The following is a 20900-nucleotide window of genomic DNA, read 5'->3' on the forward strand; positions in this document are numbered from 1 at the left end:
TCCCTCTTAAATTTTAATTTCAGATAAACGAGTAATTTTTTTATTTGTGTGTCTGAAAATATTGTATGGGACATAGCGATACTAAAAATTACTCATCATTTATCTATAGTTCAAGTTTAACAAGGGGTTTTATATTGTATCCTATTTTAACCCTTAATAGTATTGTTTCAGCAAATAAATGGAGTTGGGGACCTATATTTTCTCTTGAAGGTGAGAGCCAAGGTGGTTGGGTGGATGGATGGATGGATGGATGGATGGACGGACGGACGGACAGATGGACAGGTAGATGGACTAATAGATTTCCCAAGGAGGGAAAGTTTATGCTATGTGACTCCAGCTTTTCCAGGATAATCATCTGCGGTGGGGTGGGGGGGGATGCATGAGGGTAAAGCACCATGTCTTTCAAGTGTTGCCTCCTCAGGAAAGGGAGCCCCGGGAGGAGGCTAGGGAAGACTCACAGACCTTCTGTTTCTGTCCATAGCTGCTCTGGTGGACCACATCCAGTTTGGAGATTGCCACATCGGAAACAGCTATAATGTGAGCTTCACAGTGACTAATCACAGCCAAGCGAATGTCATACGGTTTGAATGGCCCCTTTTAGCTACAGTTTGCTTTTCCCCACAGGTAAGTGAAAACCAACTGCTGTTTTCTGGACTCCCTTGGTGTGAGCCAAACCCAATTTGACTGTCAGTCTATATTCATGAACGTGTGGGATGAGATGGATGGCTCTCAAGCTGAGAAACAGCCCAGGAACCATCCGTTACTCAGACCAGGTACCAGAGGACACAGTTCGTGTCCCCTCTGGTCTAAGAACAGAGAATGAGGTCTGATGAGACTGTCGCTAGGCTGAAGTTGAGGAATTCCATGCAAGTCTCTATGGATGAAATAGGTCCCAGAGTGGATAGGGATAGGGGCTAGGGTCTTCCTATCCCAGATTGTAGACCTGTGTCCCCGAAGGTATATGTTCGTTAGAGCATTAGGCCTGCCAAAGTGGCTCACTGAAAGCTAAGATGGGGGTAGTGGGTTCTGTGGACAACTGAGATTTAGCACATTTGCAAATTACGTCTTTCTCTTTCTCACTCAGCATACTAAAATCTAGTTAACTTTATTTTACCTGGAATCCCTTTCAGCATCTCACAGCACACATTTTATGAATTGCTGGCCAAAGCTCAACATCACACAAGGCCTAAGACAATGTGGTAGCAGATCCTAGCCTCTGGCTACCTGATGCTTTTCATAGACAGTTTGCTGCTGAGTTCCCAGGACAATTCGTATACCCAGATATATCCACTGCCTTCTGCCCAGTTTCAGTCACCAAGGCTGTTCAAGCATAGAACTCTAGGGGGATAGAGCAAAGAAAGTTGGGGACCCTACTTTGTCACCTTTAAATCTTTGAGTGCCATCAGGAAGTTTTGCTTCCTAGAGGGATGTAAAGTGTCAGTTAAAGTAGACAGAGATAAGCTTCAGACAGTCCATTTATATACACCCACCCACCCCCCCACACCCACACACATGCATATACCCCTCACCACACACACACACACACACACACACACACACACACACACACACATTTGTGGCCTGGGAAATACTAAGTTTTATTCACCCTTCACTTTCCAGAGGAAGGAGAGATATTTTTAATCTGTCAGAAACATGATAGGACTATTATATATATATACACATGTGTGTGTTTGTATATGATAAATCATAAATTATTTTATGCCTTAAACCAAACTAGATTTCCCATTTATCTGGTATACTTCAGGGAATCTCAGCCTTCTGGTTTTAAGACTTCTTTACCTTATTAAACATTATTAAGGAACCCCAAAAAGCTGTTATTTATGTGACTTATGTCTATTGACATTTACCACATTAGAAATTAAAACTGAGAGGGGGCGCCTGAGTGGCTCAGTCGATCGAGCGTCTGACTTCGGCTCGGATCATGATTTCTTAGTTCGTAAGTTCGAGCCTCGCGTCGGGCTCTGTGCTGACAGCTCAGAGCCTGGAGCCTGCTTCGGATTCTGTGTCTACCTCTCTCTCTCTGCCCCTCTCCTGCTCATGCTCTGTCTCTCTCAAAAATGAATAAACTTAAAAAAAATTTTTTTGAAGAAATTAAAACTGAGAATATCTAAAAACATGTATTTATTCATTTTTAAATAATAAACCCTTTAATGTTAATATAAATATCATATTTTAATGAAAATAGCTATATTTTTCAAAATAAAAAATGAGTAAGAAGAGTGGCATTATTCTGCAGTTTTATAAATGTCTTTAATATCTGGCTTAATAGAAGAGAGCTAGATTCTACTATTTGCTTCTCCATTTGATCTGTTTCAATATCATATGTCATGTAATCTCTATAAAGCTCCATTGTGTACTCATGAGAAAATAAGAATAAAAAAGTCAAATAACATCTTAGTATTATGATGGATGAAAGTAGATCTGACCTTGTGAACTCCTGAAAGGGTCTTAGGGATTCCAAGGGTCACCAGACCACATTATGAGAACTGCTAATGTACTGTGTACATTGGTCTATAATTCATATAGGTCATATTGATGAAGAAGCACAGGTAGTTAAGAGTGTGGTATCTGGAGCCATATTGTCTGGGTCTGAATCCAGCTCTTCCAATATTCATGGTATGGCCATGAGCCAGTTACAAGTTTCCTTGCCTGTAAAATAGGAATAATAGCTGTACATCTCACAGTGTTGTTGAATGGATTAGAACTGTGTAAAGGTTTAGAACAGTGCCTGAGGCAAGGAACAGTTTAATAAATATTAGCTGCCTTTACTATTATATTTCTATCTAAGAATCTCTTATAGATATTTAAGACAATCTACACATATAGGTGTGAATGATGCATTTTTTGCCAAGATCTTTGGCTCTACCCTTTCTCTGGAATGTCACCATCAGGTATAAAAAGTCCTCAAGCTCAGATTCCCAAAAATACTAATATCAGGCTCTTCCGCAGATCGGCCACCTTCACCCTGGGTGTGCTAAGGACATAGTAGTGACCATGAAGTCCGAAGTGCCCATCAATCTGAAGAAGATGGGGGTCAAGTGCAAGCTCTCCAGGATCACGTTTCAGCTCCCTGCAGACCAGGTCCCTGATTGGGATGACCGCATGCGCACAGTCAAGTGGGTGGATGTGCTCAGAAACACACCCAGTTCTTTCGCTGCAAAACGAAAGGTGAGTGGGGACATCAGGTACAAATCTGACCAGGCCTGCCGTGGCTGGTGGTGCCTGCTGCTCTGCGGTTCAGTGTCTCATCATTTCCTTCCTTCATGGAACAAAAAAAAAGAGAAAAGTTTGTTTCCCATTCTACATGACCTTGATTTGACCTTGATTTCAGAAGTAACAAACTGAACTGGCAAGCATGCCACCTGCCAGCCATGCAGCCCACACATCTTGACCCAAACCGCTTTAGTTTAAGTCTGGATGCCTCATGGAGCAAGTTCTCTCACCATCAACAGCATCAGGGCTAGACTTGCAGCTATTCCCTTTTTCTGTCTGTGTCCAGAATTTGATTAGTTATAATCTTTGGTTCATGACAGAATCTCATCTTTGGTCCATGCGTGTCCCTCTTTCAATTAGTCTTTGGCTGGTTTCTTTTAATAATGTAATAAACAGAGATGAACTCACACTCAGTATAGGAAGTAGAACATGAATTACCTGTGTGCTTCTCACCCATTCCATCCCCCTGCCTCCCTCTTAGACGTAATCATGATCCTGAATCTTGTTTACTCATTCCCTTGATTTTTAGTTTTTCTTTCTTTTTCAACCTATACATTCTATTTTTTAAATATCATTTATTGACAGATTGGCTTCCATACAACACCCAGTGCTCATTCTAAAAGGCATACCGTTTTGTTGTAGTTTCTAACTTTTCGTTTTTGAAAAACGGTTACTGCCTGTGATCCATATTGTTTCATGGGGCTATAGTGTACCCATTTCACTGCTATATAAAATTCCATTATTACTTATCATCCATTCTTCTTTTGAAAGTTATTTGGTGTTTTCCATTGTGTACACTGTTGCTGTGAACATTATTATTCATGTCAAATGGTGTTCAATTGCAAAAGTTTATATTCCTAGAAGTGGAATTGCTGAGTCATAAGATATGTGAATTTCAGCTTTCCAAGATAATGCCTGTGTTTTCCAAAGTCACTGTACCTAGGCACACTCCTATTGGCAGAGGGATCTTACTGATCCACATTCTCTACACAACTTGGCATTGCCAGACTTCTTGATTTTTTTTCACTTAAATGAATGGGAAATGGTCTAATTTGGGATCTACTTTGCATTTCCCTAACCACTGGTAAAGATGAATATGAATGACTTCATGGCCTTACTAGTCATCTCTTATATGCCTTTTGCCTAGTTTTCAATTATGATGCCTGTTCTTTGTATGAGTTATTTTATTTTTGATAAAGTTTTTTGTTTAGCCCTTCTGTTTCCTAGTGATCTGCCATGACTCCCTTATCATCTAAATTTCATATATGCCTGGTATGTTTCTTGTCTCAGTATTCTACTTCATTGTCAATTTGTCTATCCCTATGCCAGTTTTACCTTGCCTTAATTTCCATAGCTTCATAATCAGTCTTGATATTTCCAAGGGAAGTCCCTCTCCCATACTGTTTTGTTCTGAAGTGTTTTCATTATTCTTGGTCCTTTATTTTTCTATCTAATTTTGGAATCCACTTACCAAGTTCTGTGGAAACCCTGACTGAAACTTGATTGGAATTGGATTGTATCTGTAAGTCCGTTTAGGAAGGATTAACAATTTTACAATATTTATTCCTCCTTTCTATTAGTGAGTTTTATCTGTATATTTATTTAGGTCTTTTTTAACTTTTTTTTTTTTTTACTTCCATTTAGTTTCTTTATTACTATTAGGACTTCTCAGGTTTTTTTATTTTTTCTTGAGTCAATTTATTAAGTTATTTTTCTATGAATTTGCCCTTCAACTAAGTTTTCATATGTATTTTCATAAATTATTTATAATGTTTTCTTATCATCTGTTTAAATCTATAGGATCAGTGGTAGTGTCCTCTTTTTAATTTTTGATATCAGATATTTTTATTTACTCATTTTTTTCTTGATCAATCGCCCTGAAGACTTTTTAAGTCATTCCACATAAACATCATTTGGCTTTATTAGTCCTCTCTGTTCTCAATTTATTTTCTGTTTCATTAATATCTGTCCCTAATTCTATTATTTCCTTTCCTCTACCTTCTTTATAGTCCATCTAACCCCCAAACTAATATCCCTGATGCTCTTAGTAATTTGTTTCCTTTCCCATATAGGAGTCATTTTAGGTTTACCTTAATCATTTATTCTGGAACTGGAATCATTTATTCTGTAAGTTGGTGTTAATTTGCATGGGTAAAATACTGTTACCCCCCACCCCTTTATTCTTGTGAGTCAGCTAGCTCTGCCTTTGTTCCAGGTGATAGAGACGGATCCTGAGCCTGTTCACTCAGTAATAGAAGAAAACTACCGAGAACTGCATCTTCAGATCAGTGCCAATGTGAATTTTGCTTCATATCAATGCGAAACAAGCAATGTGCACTTTAAAGAAACACTGGTTTACCAGACCCGAGTGTTTGAGTGAGTCTTTGAAAGCCCCCCAGCACTCACAGAGAAGTTCTTTCATTTCATCATTTGCCTATTCCTTTATCAAATACTTATTCAATGTTTATGACAGCATATACCAGGCATCATAGCTATGTAGCATGCACCAGAGGAACTCTAGGGATGCAGTGAAACATTCAGATCCACAGAGCTATTAAAGTTCACACCTGAAATCAAGATATAGGCCAGGAAACACAGTCCACCAGGAGGCCAGCATCCGGCCATCAGCTTCAGTAGGGATGGTCCTTGAAGCAGTCCACACCACCACCCAGTAACCATTCTTTTCTCCCCAACTCCAAGTGACAATATCCACACTAGTGGGAATGGGCCCATCTTAGCTCAGAAGCCCCACAACCCACAGAAGCCAATACTCCTCATAAGCACCCCATAGGTATAGCTTCCATGATCCTTATAAAAGACATGCCCAATTACAAGAGTCACTACACTCACAGATCCCCAAAGCTATGGCTTTCCTCCAGGGAATCATAATTCCCTCCAGACCAGATGCAATTTACCAATTAGGGGTAATGTTAACTCTAAATAATGTTGCCTAATAATAAAGCTGATATTTCTCCTTTATCAGGTTTCCAGGGAAACAGCTAGAAAATTTATTCAAAGTCAAAATTGTCCTTAGAAGGAAAAGGGTTATGTTAACTCACATACAAGAATATAAGGATGTCATGGGTCCCCCTCTTAAAGAGCTCATGGGGGGAATGGGTGAAAATAGGTGGTTGCAGTATGGTGTCCTGTGTATGCTGTGAGAGTACCTGAAGCAGATGGAATATCAGGGAATACTTCCCAGATGAAGCAGTGCCCATTCTACAGGATGATTAGGAGATAGCCAGGTGAAGAAGTGAGAAAAAGGGGCCTTCTAGACAGAGAAAGTAGCATATGCAAAGACAGAGAAAGACCATTCTTTGAGAATTACGAGCACAAAAATGTAAACCACTGACATTTCAACTTTGTAAAAATTGGTAACTAACTTGTTCAACTCAGGTTGCATTTGTTACACTTTTAAGTTTTCAAATTATCATAGAACCAAAAGAAATAAGGGAGGAAGTGGTACCTTCTGTTGATAGCCATTTCACTTAAAGCTGGGGTTGGCAAACTATGGCCCGAGGACCAAATCCAACCAGCTGCCTATTGTTGTAAATAAAGTTTGTTTTGACCCACAGCCACATAAATTCATTTATGTGTTGTCTATGGCTGCTTTGGTACTATAACAGCAGAGTGAGTAGTTACTACAAACACCAATGGTATGCAAAGCCAAAAAACATATGCTGTGTTGCCCTTTGCAACAACAACAACAAAAAAGTTTGCCAACTCCAGTCTGAACTAAGAACTTTTTTATCAAGAGTATTCTGTACCACCAAGATTTCTCCACTTTATAAATATTGTCTTTAGGATAGTGGCCAGTGCTCATACTTTTACACAATAAACATAAGCCCCTGAGGTCAAAGTACTTGACTTTGGGCATACCTGCACAGTCTACCTGGATCAAATAGTGGAGATCTGATCCTTACACCCTCCCCTAGACCTACACCCCCCTCCAAACTCAACTCCAACTACTTCACTAAAATTAGTAAGACATTTGTGTTTTCTTCTCTAACACAATCATTTTCCTGTATCAAGGCCTCATCCTTCTGCTGTGATTGTGATCAAGTTTTAAAATGATTCCAGAAAAAGCTTCTATTTCCTGGTTCTTTTCTTATATGCAGGGAAACTTGAGGCAAGAAAAGTCTCTACTCATTCAGAATTTGAGACAAGTCTCAGTCAATGAAGGAATCTCAGGCAGGGGTCAAATGGCTTCCAACCACAGGGACATTGTTTCCAGTGGGAGATGTTTCAGTAAGGGAGGGACTGGAATTTGCAACTAAAGAAAGTACTGTCATGGAAAACACATTTTGATTCCTCTCTCATGGGAATTTTTCAGAATTACAGCAAATTCATGCTGAGAGCTCATTGCATAGGGTGCTGGTACTGTGCCAGATGATTTAAAGTGCTAAACATTTGAATATTTTTACTTTTAATAGTAAATAGTGTTTTAGAAGGAGATATAACTAGCACAGCAAACGCATGATGTCAGACAGAATGCTTAAAACTTGCCTTTTGAAGAAATGTTTAAGAAACGCAGTGACAACTTAAAGTAACATTATAGATGATGTGTAGACAGGAAAAAAATCATCGACAGCACATTTCTCAAATCCATTCTCTGATCTATCTGCAGGTTTGAACTGACTAATTCAGGAAATGTGCAGCTGGAATTCAATTGGGTCTCAGAAGAGACTGCAAAGGCTGTCAGCTTTGCAATGCCAGATAACCAAGGTAAACACAATGATAGGAAAACTCCAGGGCTTGAACCGAGTCCCCAGTTAGTAGGAGAGCCTTGTTCATGGAGAAATGAGCACTGGTCCAACAGCTCCCTCAGTAGCCAAGGAGAAGCAGAGCAAATGTTTCATGGTGTCTGCAGAGCCAAACAGGCTTGAGAAACTCAAGAGCTGACCTCTGTCCTCCTGGAGCCTGGAGCCTAGAGCCTGGCCCTCCATTAGGCCAGCACCCCAGTCACTGACCCCTAGGAATCTTGTCTTTTAGGCCTTAACCTCTTGGGAGATTACAGACCCTTGTAGAAACTGATGAAAACTATGAACTTTCTCCCTGGAAAATACACACCCATACCGAATGTGATATATATGAAGCACTTGGAAAAAGACTCAACACTTGGTGGACAAATATTCATTGCTGTTGTTGCAGTTTTGGAGATTCGCAGACCTTTCAAATGGGCCCCCAGATTGTGAACCCCTACTTTCAAACAATGATTCTCCAAAAAATTATATTCACAGCCCGTTATTCTTGAGGCAGAAGACCCACAGACCTCTCTTTGGCCCACCCCCTGAGCCAAAAGGAAACAACTTTGAAAAATTGATAGAATTAATAGAAGTATTTTTCATGAGTCTCCTGTGAGAGATATGAGCCAATCCCTTACCCTTAGTGCCCAAAGCTAAGTATTTCTGGTGGAAGAGGTGAGCCCACAGAGGGACCTGTGAGTGGGCTGCCTTCCACCTGCCCTCCCACTGCAAATACAGAATATCATTGGCTCTCTGTTTTGCCCCCAGGTTCTTCTCAAAAAGACCAATTTAGCCAGGGCACGCTGCACACGGTCAGTACTCTGGACAGTGCCATGGACCACTGGAATGAAGTTCCCCCCACGCCCTTCTCTGTGGAGCCTGCCTCAGGCATTGTGCCTGTGGGCAAAACTCAGAAGCTCAAAGTGAAATTCTCCCCACTGGAAGTTGGAGACTTCGAGAGCAATCTCTTCTGCCAGTAAGAAGATGTGCTCTCCAGAGCAAAACTCCACATCTCCTACCCTCTCTTCTGTCCCAGCACCACCACCATTCTTTCCAGCCCCGGGCCCCTCCATAGCCCCCTGATTGTCACATTTCCCATTGGGAAGATTCAGAAAGGCCAGGATTTAGAAGATAAGGAGAATTTTTTCTTTTGTATTACTCACCAACACTCTCTAGACTCTTCCTCCTGCCTATTACGCCCTACCCAGCCACACACAGGATTCCACTGAGCAACAGAATGGCTGACAGACAGGTAGGTTCCAGTCCTTGGGCAAATATGAACTTAGGAAAACTTTCTTACACCTTTTCTGAGACTTGGTCTCCTCATATGTAAAATGGAAATAACAATACCCACCTTGTACAGTAATCATGAACATTAAGTGAGTTAAATCAAGTGAAGACTTAGAACAGTACCTGGCACATAATAAGCACAATAAACATTACATAGCCATGGTGGTGGACCTGATACATAGGTGAGGAATAGAAAGGGCCCAGACCGAATTCAAGAAATCCAATCCAATAACATTTAGCAAGTCCATGATGTGTTAACCACTCCCATGAAAGATCCATACAGAACACTTACCTTACAGAGGAATTGTGTAAAATATGGTATGGGGTGGCAGAGACCTATGTGAGCCATAAAAGCCTTGTGGAACCCCTGCTATCACACTGCAGGGACCCGTCCCACACCTGGGCCTAAGCTTGGTGCTGGGACTAGAGGTCTACTTACATCCAGTTCACTTTCTCCAAGGAGCTCAGGATACTCATTTAGAATTTCTGTGTCAGTTTTCATACCCCACTAGATGCCTGTGAGAGGGCCCAGAGGGCAAGACTCTGTGCTCATTTTATAGCAGGGAAAATTTCTCACCACTGCTGGAGGGAATAACTTGGGGGCATACTTAGATACAGAGAAAGAACCAGAATTCATCCTCCTCATACTCAGCCCATTCATGCATTCATCCACTCAACAGTTCATGAATGAACACCTACTATGTATCATGCGCTATTCAAGGCATTTATATTATGTTGTTGACCAGGATAGACCCAGTCTCTGCTTTCATGGAGCTCACGTTCTGGTGGATATAATATTCATTTCCAACCAACTAAGGAAGTGGTGATTCATCTAAAAATGAATAAGAATAATCTTATCCTCACAGGATTCCCAACCTGCCACCTGGAGAGCAAGGCCCAGTCCTATCAGCAAAAGGGCGGAGCCTTTTGCCCTTCTGCCATTTTGACCTAAAACACTCAGACTACATCAGTGGTCATCGGCGCAACCCAGATCTCCGAGGACCTTCTGGTGCGGCTCTGGATTCAAACACCCGGGTGATTGAGTTCACCAGCGTGGGGATAGGAGGGAAGAATATCCGGTAAGTTGCTTACGGTTTGCATTGGTTCTTATCAGTGAGTTCTCCTAAAGAACTTAGAGGAAGAATTCAGAGAAGTCAGTGAGGCTAATTCCTAGAAGCAGGCTTGAAATATTGGGGTTGGACTTTAGAGAAGTCCATAGTAAGGAAGTCTATAGTAAGGAAGCTGAATTTGTCTCCTTAGTTTTGACACTGGAGAAATATGGAAGACATAAAAATGTAATCCCTGACCACCACCTTAACCACAGAGGGTCGGTCATTGGGACAGAAGGGCCCTGGATATCATTATTCCAAAGTCCAGAACTCTAGCCATAGTTTGCCCCTCCCCCCCCAAATGAAGTGCAGTTTTCATTTCTTCACAATACTTCACAAGTGCAGTATTCATTGTGGTAATAGAGTATGCAGACAAGTCCTGATTCCCAGATAGGGGGACTGTGCTAGGGAAGGTCCTAAGAAAGTTTCTCTAATTCTTCAACCCCCATTTCACTCTCTGCTATCAATTCTTCCCCCTCGGCCAGGACTTTTACAATCCTGAACCCAACTAATAGCACCTACTCCTTCTCTTGGATCTCTGAAGAAACTGAAAGTCTCCAGAACCCTCCAGCCTTCACATGCCTTACAGAGAAGGGCTTCATCCACCCTCAAAAGAAAGCGGAGGTATGTGTGTGTGTGTGTGTGTGTGTGTGTGTGAGAGAGAGAGAGAGAGAGAGAGAGAGAGAGAGAGAGAATCAGGACCACTTGACTCAGGGCATTGATCATCTTCTCCCCTTCTGCATAGCAAGTGTGCTGTAGACCATAGAGTGAGGGAGGACAGCCTAATGGTGCATCAATCAAGTATTTCTTGAGTGGCATATACGTTAGGCAATCCTCATGAACAAGACAGAACTGAGCTCTCTTGGGTGGCTGTAGAGAAGTGAAAAGGTCTAGTATTTGCAGTTTTAAAAACTGAAATTATTAAAGCAGGAAAGAGGAGCTGGACACTAATACCTGCAGACTCTAGGACTCATAGATTACTCTCTGAAGACTTATTTTTTCCCGAGGGACTGACAGCAGTAAAAGGATACGGATGTATTTTTACTTGGTCAGGCCAAAGGGTAAAACAGAAAAGTGAATCATGTCCCACAGCGTAGTCCTCGTGTTTACACAGTGGTACAGGGTAGAGTCATATCTAAAGAAATGTGATCTCACTGGCCAAAACAGATCTATGGGCCTGTATCCTGTAAGTTCTGCAGAGAATCTTGGAGGCAGAAATAAATTCATGAAACAGAAATCATGCATTCAAATGCTTTCAGGAAGGTCACACAAATGAATGGAGCAAGCCAAGGGGACAATGATAGGGACTGCACCTATCTGCAGGGACTGCAATGATAGGGACTGCAATGAGCACCAGCACCAGCTGGCGATAGTGCTTCTCTGTCAGATGACCACCACACAGACAAGTTGCCAGTGTTGCCAGTTCTCCCAAACTTTTTGTGAAAAGCCAAAATTCCATATTTCTATTGAAATCTCTCTATTTTTACATGTCAAACAAAGACATGGTGTGAAATATGGCAGCACAGTCATCAGAGGCTGTGATCGGTCTAGACCTCCTTAGGAGGACCTGTGGCAGGGCAAAAAAACATTGATATTGCTGGAACAGCCAAAATCACATGCCTTCACAGTAGAAAGGTAGACAGTAGAAAGGTGGAGATGACCTGGTAATGCCAACCATTGTAACCCCAGCACCGGTAAGCCTCCAATGGCATGTGGAGTATGCAAACAGAAATGTCTTTACCACTCTTTTCCAAATGGTCTTCTTAGATTGTCTTCCAGTTCACGCCTTTCCATCTGGACATCACAGAAGCCTTCTGGACTTTCTTAATCCCTGAACACAACATCACAGTCCCTTTCCTTCTGGTAGGCAAAGCCACCGACCCTCTCATCAATCTGGACAAGTCACATCTCAACTTCAGTTGTCTCCTCATTGGTAAGGCTGCCCTGTTGGTTTATGTTTAGACTTGGCATGACCTCTCAGGGTAAGGGGTAGGACTGACCCCACAATGAGCTCTGGGAGCAGACTTGGGTGGGGAACTTTTTCTGGTACCTTCCAGAAGCATGTCAGAGGTCTTCTATCACTATTCACAAAGCCGTAAATTATTTGTCTTTCAATCTGATTTCCATCAGTTATCTTCTAAACCCACACATTAATAACCTAAGGAAATTTAGGAGACTTGCTACAAATCACACGTGTTACATTCCTTGAAGGCCTGGACTGCCTATGTTCATTTCCAGAGGCTCGTGTTATCCCCGTCTTACTTGTATGTGCCTCAGAGCATGGGCTGTATTTGTATGCCTCTCAGTATGAGTCACAGTGGTCAGATTTCTCTGCCATCCTTTCATGCATTCATTCAGCTCAACAAAATATTACTAAGCCCCTTGTGTGACCCAGGCACTCTCTTGTGAGCTGAGAATGCCATGGATAAAGCCACAGTCCCCACCCTCATGGTGGTTACATTCTAGTAATAGGAAGTAGACTACCAAAAAAGAAAAGATACAGCATGTCTGATGCTAATAAGTGTTGTAAAGAAAAATAACGCAGGGTATGGAGGACAAAGAATGCCAGTAGGCAATGGGGAAGTAACATTTGATCAGAGACCTGAAGGAAATAAAGGAAGTGATTGCCAGGTCCCTTATCACATGGATGTGGGTGTGTGTATATGTGTGTGTGTGTGTGTGTGTGTGTGTGTGTGTGTGTGTGTGTGTGTAAAGTATAACTAAAGCCAGAATATATTTTAGTAACTCATTAGATTTTTATATTTAGACAAGTAATATTCTTGTAATAAGTCAATCATTCTGTTATATAAGGAAATTTTTAATGTCTCTCCATCCATCCTTTCCATCAAAGGAAACCACATTAACAGTTTTTTTATGTAATACTTCCATACATTTCTTATACTGATACATATAAGTAGGTGGGAGGAGTATGGTGTTTTGGAAGGTTTTGAACAAATAAGTGGGCAAGTTAGCATAAGAATAATAGCAGCAGTCTTAACTATATAGAAGACACACTGATGTTCACCAGAGGGGAGGAGGGTAGAGGGATGGTGATGAAATAGGTAGTGGGGATTAAGGAGTACACTTGTGATGGGCACCAGGTGGTGTATGGAACTGTTGAATCACCATATTGTACACGACTCTAATATAACACTGTATGTTAAATAACTGGAATTAAAATAAAAAATAAGAGAATAGAATAAACAAATAAATACAGCAAGACAAACAGAATTTGATCTAGGAATGTAACAGTGGTGCATTTTAGTATGATTATATCAACAGATTAAAGAACAACCATGTAATGAATGATATGAATGTACACTAAAAAGTGATTGCTAAAATTCATCAGACATTCTCAACAGAAATTTTAACAATAAGATAGGAATAGAGGGAAAAACTTAAATAAAGAAGACTAACCAAAATTAAGAGGCAAATATTATCTTGTAATAAACTACTAAAACTGCTGCAGTTAAAATCAGGAATTAGGCAAAGATGCTTGTTATTATTGAATACTTTCTTAGTGGTTTAGCAAATACAATAAAACAAGAAAATTCAGTAATTGGCATAAACATTAGGGGAAAAGAGACAAAACTATCTCATTTGCTGTTGCTGGTGACCTCATACATAGAAAACCTCAAGAGGCTCAAGAGAAAAGCAAAACAAACCACTAGAATCAACAAGATAATTTAGTAAGTGACTGGATGCAAGACAATTATGTAAAAATCAATAGTTTCTCTTTCTTTTAGCAATAAGCACCTAGAAACAGAAACAAAAAAAATCCATTCAATATTGACAAAACCTATATAATATCTAAGGATAAATGTAACAAGAAAAGCACAGGATCTATATGAATAAACTATAAAATCTTATTAAAATGCTCCCAAAACAAGATTTGAACATTTACCAGTTCTCTCAAAATTAAATGCAAATGCAATCAAGTTCCAAGCAGAGTCCCAACTGGTGTTGCCAGATAAAATACAGGATGCACAGTCAATTTTGAATTTCAGATAACAACGAGTAGGGTTTTTTTTTTATGTCAGGATAAGTATGTCCCATGCAATATTTGGGACATGCTTATACTAAAAAATATATGTATACTTACTAAATCTGGCAACCTTAATCCCAAAAGGATTGGGGGTGGGGGGATATTGGATAAAATGATTCTAAAATTTATATGGAAAAAAACAAATGTTGTACAATAGTCAAGGAAAGTAAGAAAAGGCAAGATAGTGACAGAAGATGTATTAGGGCCCTGTCAGGACCCTCATGACATTCCTGAGCTCTGATGCAAAAGAGTTCAATGCAGGGACTATTTACAAAGATTGGGACTGAGTTAAGGGGCCTACTAGGGACGGTGAGGCCCTCATTGACAAAACTAGGAACGGTGAGGCCCTCATTGACAAAACTAGGAAGGCATTGGGTCCAAAGGAACAAGGAGAGAAAATAGTATCATCAGAATCACCTAGGACAGCTGTGACCAAGGCAGAGGAGCCACCTAGCAGGAGCAGGCCATTGATAGAGTAAAGTTCTAGAAGGAAGAAGTGGAATCCTCCTGGGTAGGAAGGTCACTTGTAGAACAGAAGGAAGGAAGAGAGGTGGTCAAAGACTGAAGAGCTTGGGAGAAGAGAGAAAAGAAGTTGAAGGATTTCTTCTAAGGAGGTTTCCTCTTGCCTGAGGAGCAGTATCTGCCCAGATACTTTAGGAGCAGGTATGAGGTCTTCACTGAGGGCGGATGTTTCCTCCTCAGGCAGAGAAGCCAGGGAGACCGTGCATATCATCAACAAGGAGGAGCAGGGGTTCCATTTTGCCTTCCAAGACAACTCCCGATATTCTGAAGGTTTCAGCAACAACCTGGTCATATGTCCCATGGAAGGTTGGATCCCACCACTGTCCAGGTAAAGAAAAGGTTCCCCAGGACTACACCCTCCCAAGGTGGTAGGGGTTCCAGGCCTGCCAGGAGGATAAGTTTTCCTCAGAGTGCTGCTGCATGTCGAGATTAATGTTAACAATCCCATCTCTGTCCTACTATTTCTCATTGTTCATTTTCCTGATAAATTGTAAAGCCCTGAGAACTTTAAGCCCTTCTTCTCAATATTTTCTCTCATGCTTATATTCTTTTCCTTGATATCTACTATGTTTGTGAACTCATAAGGCAGTGCCCTACCTTGTCTGGCAAACCTTCAAAACTCATCATAATTTGAGGTGGTGATACTCTTTCCTCATAGTGTGTGCCAATCCACTGGGCTCATAGTCTTTAGCAGGTTTTAGCAGGTTGGCCTAGTCAGCTAATCTGCTGTCTTCTTCCCCAACCAGGTTCCCAATTGATATTTTCTTCACACCAAAGCAGGAAGGAGATGTGAACTTTAATTTGATCTGCAATGTGAAAAAGAAAGCCCACCCTCTGACCTTAAATGTCAAGGCTGAGGGCTACACTATGAATGCAGAGGTCAAATGCAAGGACAGGACTGGCTTGATTACTCTCCTGACTCCCAACCAGACTACCATTATCAACTTCTATGAGGTAAGAGTGTGTGAGAGAGCACTGACATCTCTCTCTCTCTCTCTCTCTCTCTCTCTCTCTCTGTGTGTGTGTGTGTGTGTGTGTGTGTGTGTGTGTGTCCACTCAAGCTGGGAAGAGCAGTATAAGTGAATGTTAGCTGAATCTCACTGTTTCAAATGCCAGAGAGACCAGGAGAAGAGAAACATGCCAGGAGCAGCTCCATCCTCCAAATATATATAGTTTTAATGTGAAAACATTTCTTGTTTTATTTTTCAGGCATAGAGAGATGGTAGGGAAGGAAACAATGCTTGTATTACACATACAGGAAGGATGTTTGATTACCAGGGGAGGTCTAAGAATTAAATTGCTATCGTACTCTTCAGGTATGAGAGGCCCCCAACACCTCATAGCTCTGCTGGAATACTTGACCATATTAAGCTAAGGATACTCAACTCACTAACATCGTCTGCCATTCCTATTTCCCAAAGGATATTTTCCCCCAACGTGTTATGTATCCTGACCCGAGAGAATGGAACCATGGTTTGCATTCATTCCATATACTACTCTGTTCTCTGTCTCTCAGGTGGAGTTGAATGAATGTGTTCAGTGTGAACTCAGCTTTATCAACACTGGAAAGTTCAGCTTCAGCTTCCAGGCAGAGCTATCTGGCCCCAAAGCCCTGCTGCAGTACTTGGACTTTTCACCCATTGATGGCAGTGTGGATGTGGGGCAGAGTGTGCACGCCACCTTGTCTTTCCAACCACTTAAGAAGTGTGTCTTGAAGGGCCTGGAACTCAGAATCAAGGTGAGACCATTTAATATTGCTGGACACTGGAAGCACTCACAGCACTCTGTCTTGAAGGACTAGTTCTCCTGTGTGCTCCTTGTCTTCTCCACTCTGCCAGAAGCTCCTGGAGAGCGGTTGTGTTGGAGATAGTCCCATAATCTCTAGTATAAAGGCCTCATTCACAGTTGAGGTGCCTGGTGAGTGGCAGTTGAAAAGCGGTTCACCATCCATGCACTAGAATACCATGCAGTCATTAAAATGAATAAGGGAGGGGCGCCTGGGTGGCTCAGTCGGTTAGGCGTCCGACTTCGGCTCAGGTCATGATCTCGCAGTCCGTGAGTTCAAGCCCCGCGTCGGGCTCTGTGCTGACCGCTCAGAGCCTGGAGCCTGTTTCAGATTCTGTGTCTCCCTCTCTCTCTGACCCTCCCCCATTCGTGCTCTGTCTCTCTCTGTCTCAAAAATGAATAAACGTTAAAAAAAATTTTTTTAAATAAATAAATAAAATAAAATGAATAAAGGAGACAGATGGGAGATGGAAAGGAAGCAAGAGAGACAAAATATGTATAACATTTTCCAAGGTAAGCTATTGAATGAAAAACCAAGGAATTGTGATGTCCACAGTAATGGCTGTGTCCTATGGTGTTCTTCCGCCAAAAAAAAACACAGCAAAATCAACTTTTTTAGAACTCTCAAAATCAACCAAAGGCTTGCAACAATCCTGGGAGCATTTATTCAAGAAAAATAGATGTACTGTGTATATATGCCACATTTTCTTTAGTTATTCATCCATCGAAGGACAGTTAGGTTGTTTCCACATCTTGACTACTATGAATAGTGCTACACCAAACAAGAACATTAACAAAGTGTTAATATCTCTTCAAAATTCTGATTTAAATTCTTTTGGATAGCACAACCAAAGACACCACAAGAAAACTACAGGCCAATATCCCAAATGAACATAGGTGTAAAAATCCTCAGTAAAATACCAGTAAACCAAATCCAACAATACACTGAAAGGATCATACACTACGATCAAGTGGGACTTGTCCCTCAGAGCAAGGGTGGTTCAACATACAAAAATCAATTAATGTTATATCCGACATTAACAGAATAAAAGATAAAAGTCACATGAGCATCACAATAGAAGTGGCAAAAAGCATTTGACAAAATTCATCACCAAAAACTCTCAACAAACTAGTATTAGAAGGAAAGTACCCCGACATAATAAAGGCCATATATGAAAAGCTCACAGCTCACAGCTATATTCACCAGTGAAAAGCTAAAAGCTTTTCCTCTAAGATCAGGAGCAAGGATGTCTACTCTCACCACTTCTATTCAACAGAGTACTGGAAGTCCTAGGCAGAGCAATTAGGTAAGGAAAAGAAAGAAGATGCATCCAAATCAGAAAGGAAAAAATAAAATCCCTGTGTGCAGACAACATGATCTTCTATGTAGAAAACCCAAAAGATTCCATTAAAAAATCTCTTAGAATTAATAAAATAATGCAGTAAAGTTGCAGGATACAAAGTCAACCAACAAAAATCAGTTGCTTTTCTGTACACTAACAAGAAACTGTCTGAAAAGAAAATTAGTGGGAATGCAAGCTGGTGCAGCCACTCTGGAAAACAGTATGGAGGTTCCTCAAAAAACTAAAAATAGAACTACCCTACGACCCAGCAATTGCACTACTAGGCATTTACATTTATCCATGGAATACAGGTGTGCTATTTCAAAGTGACACATGCACCCCATGTTTATAGCAGCACTATTGACAATAGCCAAAGTATGGAATATATATATATATATATATATATATATATATATATATACACACACACACACACACACACAATGGAGTATTATATATATATTATATGTATATTATATATTATATAATATATATAATTATATATATTATATAATATATAATATACATATAATATATATGTATATATATATTATATATATTATAATATATAATATAATATAATATAATATAATATAATATAATATAATATAATATATATACACACAATGGAGTATTGCTTGGCAATCAGAAAGAATGAAATCTTGCCATTTGCCACTATGTGGATGGAACTGGAGGGTATTATGATAAGTGAAATTAGTCAGAGAAAGACAAAAATCATGACTTCACTCATATGAGGACTTTAAGAGACAAAACAGATGAACATAAGGGAAGGTAAACAAAAATAATATACAAACAGGGAGGGGCACAAAACAGAAGAGACTCATAAATATGGAGAACAAACTGAGGGTTCCTGGAGGGGGTGTGGGAAGGGGGATGGGCTAAATGGGTAAGGGGCACTAAGGAATCCACTCCTGAAATCATTGTTGCACTATATGCTAACTAATTTGGATGTAAATTTTAAAAAATAAAAAAATAAAAATAAATAAAATTAGGAAAACAACTTCATTTATAATAGCATGGAAAAGGATTAAATTGTCAGGAATAAACTTAACTAAGGTGGTGAAAGACTTGTATACTGAAAACTATAAAACACTGATAAAAGAAATTAAAGACACCAACAAATGAAAAACATTCTGTGTTCATGGATGGGAAGCGTTAATATTGTTAAAATGTCCATACTGCCCAAAGCCTTCTATAGATTTAATGCAATCCCTATCAAAATCCCAATGGCATTTTTTTTTTTACAAAACAGAAAAATAATTCTACAACTCATACGAAACCACAAAAGACCACAAATAGCCAAATCAGTCCTGAGAAAGAAGAACAAGGCTAGGGACATCACACTTCCTGATTTCAAACTATATTACAAAGCTACCAAAATCAAAATAGTACAGTACCAGCATCGAGACACACACATAGACCAATGGAACAGAACAGAGCCCAGAAATAAATGCACACACACATAGCCAACAGATCTTTGACAAGGGTGCCAAGTATACACAATGGAAAAGGAGAATCTCTTCAACAAATGGTGCTGGGAAAACTGGATATTCAGATCCAAAAGAATGAAATTGAACCCTTCTACACCATGGCAAAAAAATCAGCTGAAAATGGGTTAAAGACTGAAATGTAGGACCTGAAACCATAGAACTCCTAGAAGAAAACATCAGGGGGAAGTTCATAACAACAGTTTGTCAGTGGCTTCATGGATATGACACTAAATGCACAGGCAAAAAAAACAAAATAGACAAGTGGAAGTACCTCAAAATCAAAAGCTTCTGCACAGCAAAAGCAACAGTCAACAGAGTTAAAAGACATTGTCTTTTTATTCATATCCTTAAGAAGAAGGCAACTGACAGTTAACCAGGAAGTACAGCAATTGGAATGAAGGTCAGTTTCTAGCCATTCCATAATTTAGATGGACATTAAGTCATAGCACAGTCTAAAAAAGTTTTTTTTTTTTTCAATTAGAAAAAAGCAAAGCTGTAAAACTCTGAGCCTGGAACTCGGGGGCAGGCTTGTAGCCATCTTCCCTGAGAAGTGCCATCCCTTTTCAGAACTGTCTTTTTCAGAACATTTGTGTCTTACAGCAAAAAGAAACATCACACATCATAGTACCTTCCTGCTCTATTTGGCATAAAAGTTTAAGGTGGTCAATTTTACTCCTTTTCAGGGTATCAGTCACCAAATGCAAAGACTTTAAAAGCCTAAGCCTTAAATAAGAAACTGTTTTTCAATTTATAAATTTATAAAGTCATTTAGGAAATCTTGTACCAATGACTATTATGTTTATTCTAATGATGTTTAGAATGAGTAGTGGATATTTTGTTTTAAATCAATTATCAACTTAAGAAATTCCATATTATAAAGTTTTTGAAGAGCAGAGTAAGTTCCTGTCCCCTCAGGCATGTGTATCATCTTATGGAGAATTCAGAGGTGACCCATATTCTAACTTTCCACCCTTTCACCCTTGACATATGGGCCTTTGACCTCATTCTTGTCCTTTCCTGGTCACAAGGTGGCCATCCCACCTGCAACCCCATGTCTGCATTCAGAATGGAAATATGAGGCAAGAGCCCAAAGGCAAACACAAACAAGTAAACAGACAAATTTTCCCAGCAAGACTTTGCCTCTGTATTCAAAATAGGACATCCTCTTGTCTTCTTCTGTTTACATCCTGATGACCAGAACTGTGTCTGATGACCACCCTTGGGGGCAAGGAAGGATAGGACCTCGGGTATTTTCACCTAGGTCCCCTGGCAACTACTCAGAGTCCTGTTAATGAGGAAGCCTTGGGAAGCAGGTG

The 20900-nt window shown here is 40.2% G+C and overlaps 1 protein-coding gene across 1 annotated transcript in view; it reads left to right on the forward strand.

The window, feature by feature from the left end:
* HYDIN (HYDIN axonemal central pair apparatus protein) overlaps positions 1–20900 on the forward strand; it is a 340954-nt gene that overhangs the window by 289532 nt on the left and 30522 nt on the right. Inside the window, 11 exon segments of the mRNA XM_047079251.1 lie at positions 482–624; positions 2971–3189; positions 5450–5610; positions 7862–7959; positions 8748–8955; positions 10136–10348; positions 10864–11002; positions 12146–12311; positions 15126–15273; positions 15692–15899; positions 16462–16683. Coding sequence (XP_046935207.1) covers positions 482–624; positions 2971–3189; positions 5450–5610; positions 7862–7959; positions 8748–8955; positions 10136–10348; positions 10864–11002; positions 12146–12311; positions 15126–15273; positions 15692–15899; positions 16462–16683 — 1925 coding nt within the window.

The sequence above is a fragment of the Lynx rufus genome, unplaced genomic scaffold (assembly GCF_022079265.1).
Source record: "Lynx rufus isolate CCGP_SWC_20201006 ecotype Redwood Valley unplaced genomic scaffold, mLynRuf1.p SCAF_16, whole genome shotgun sequence".
Lineage (NCBI taxonomy): Eukaryota > Metazoa > Chordata > Mammalia > Carnivora > Felidae > Lynx > Lynx rufus.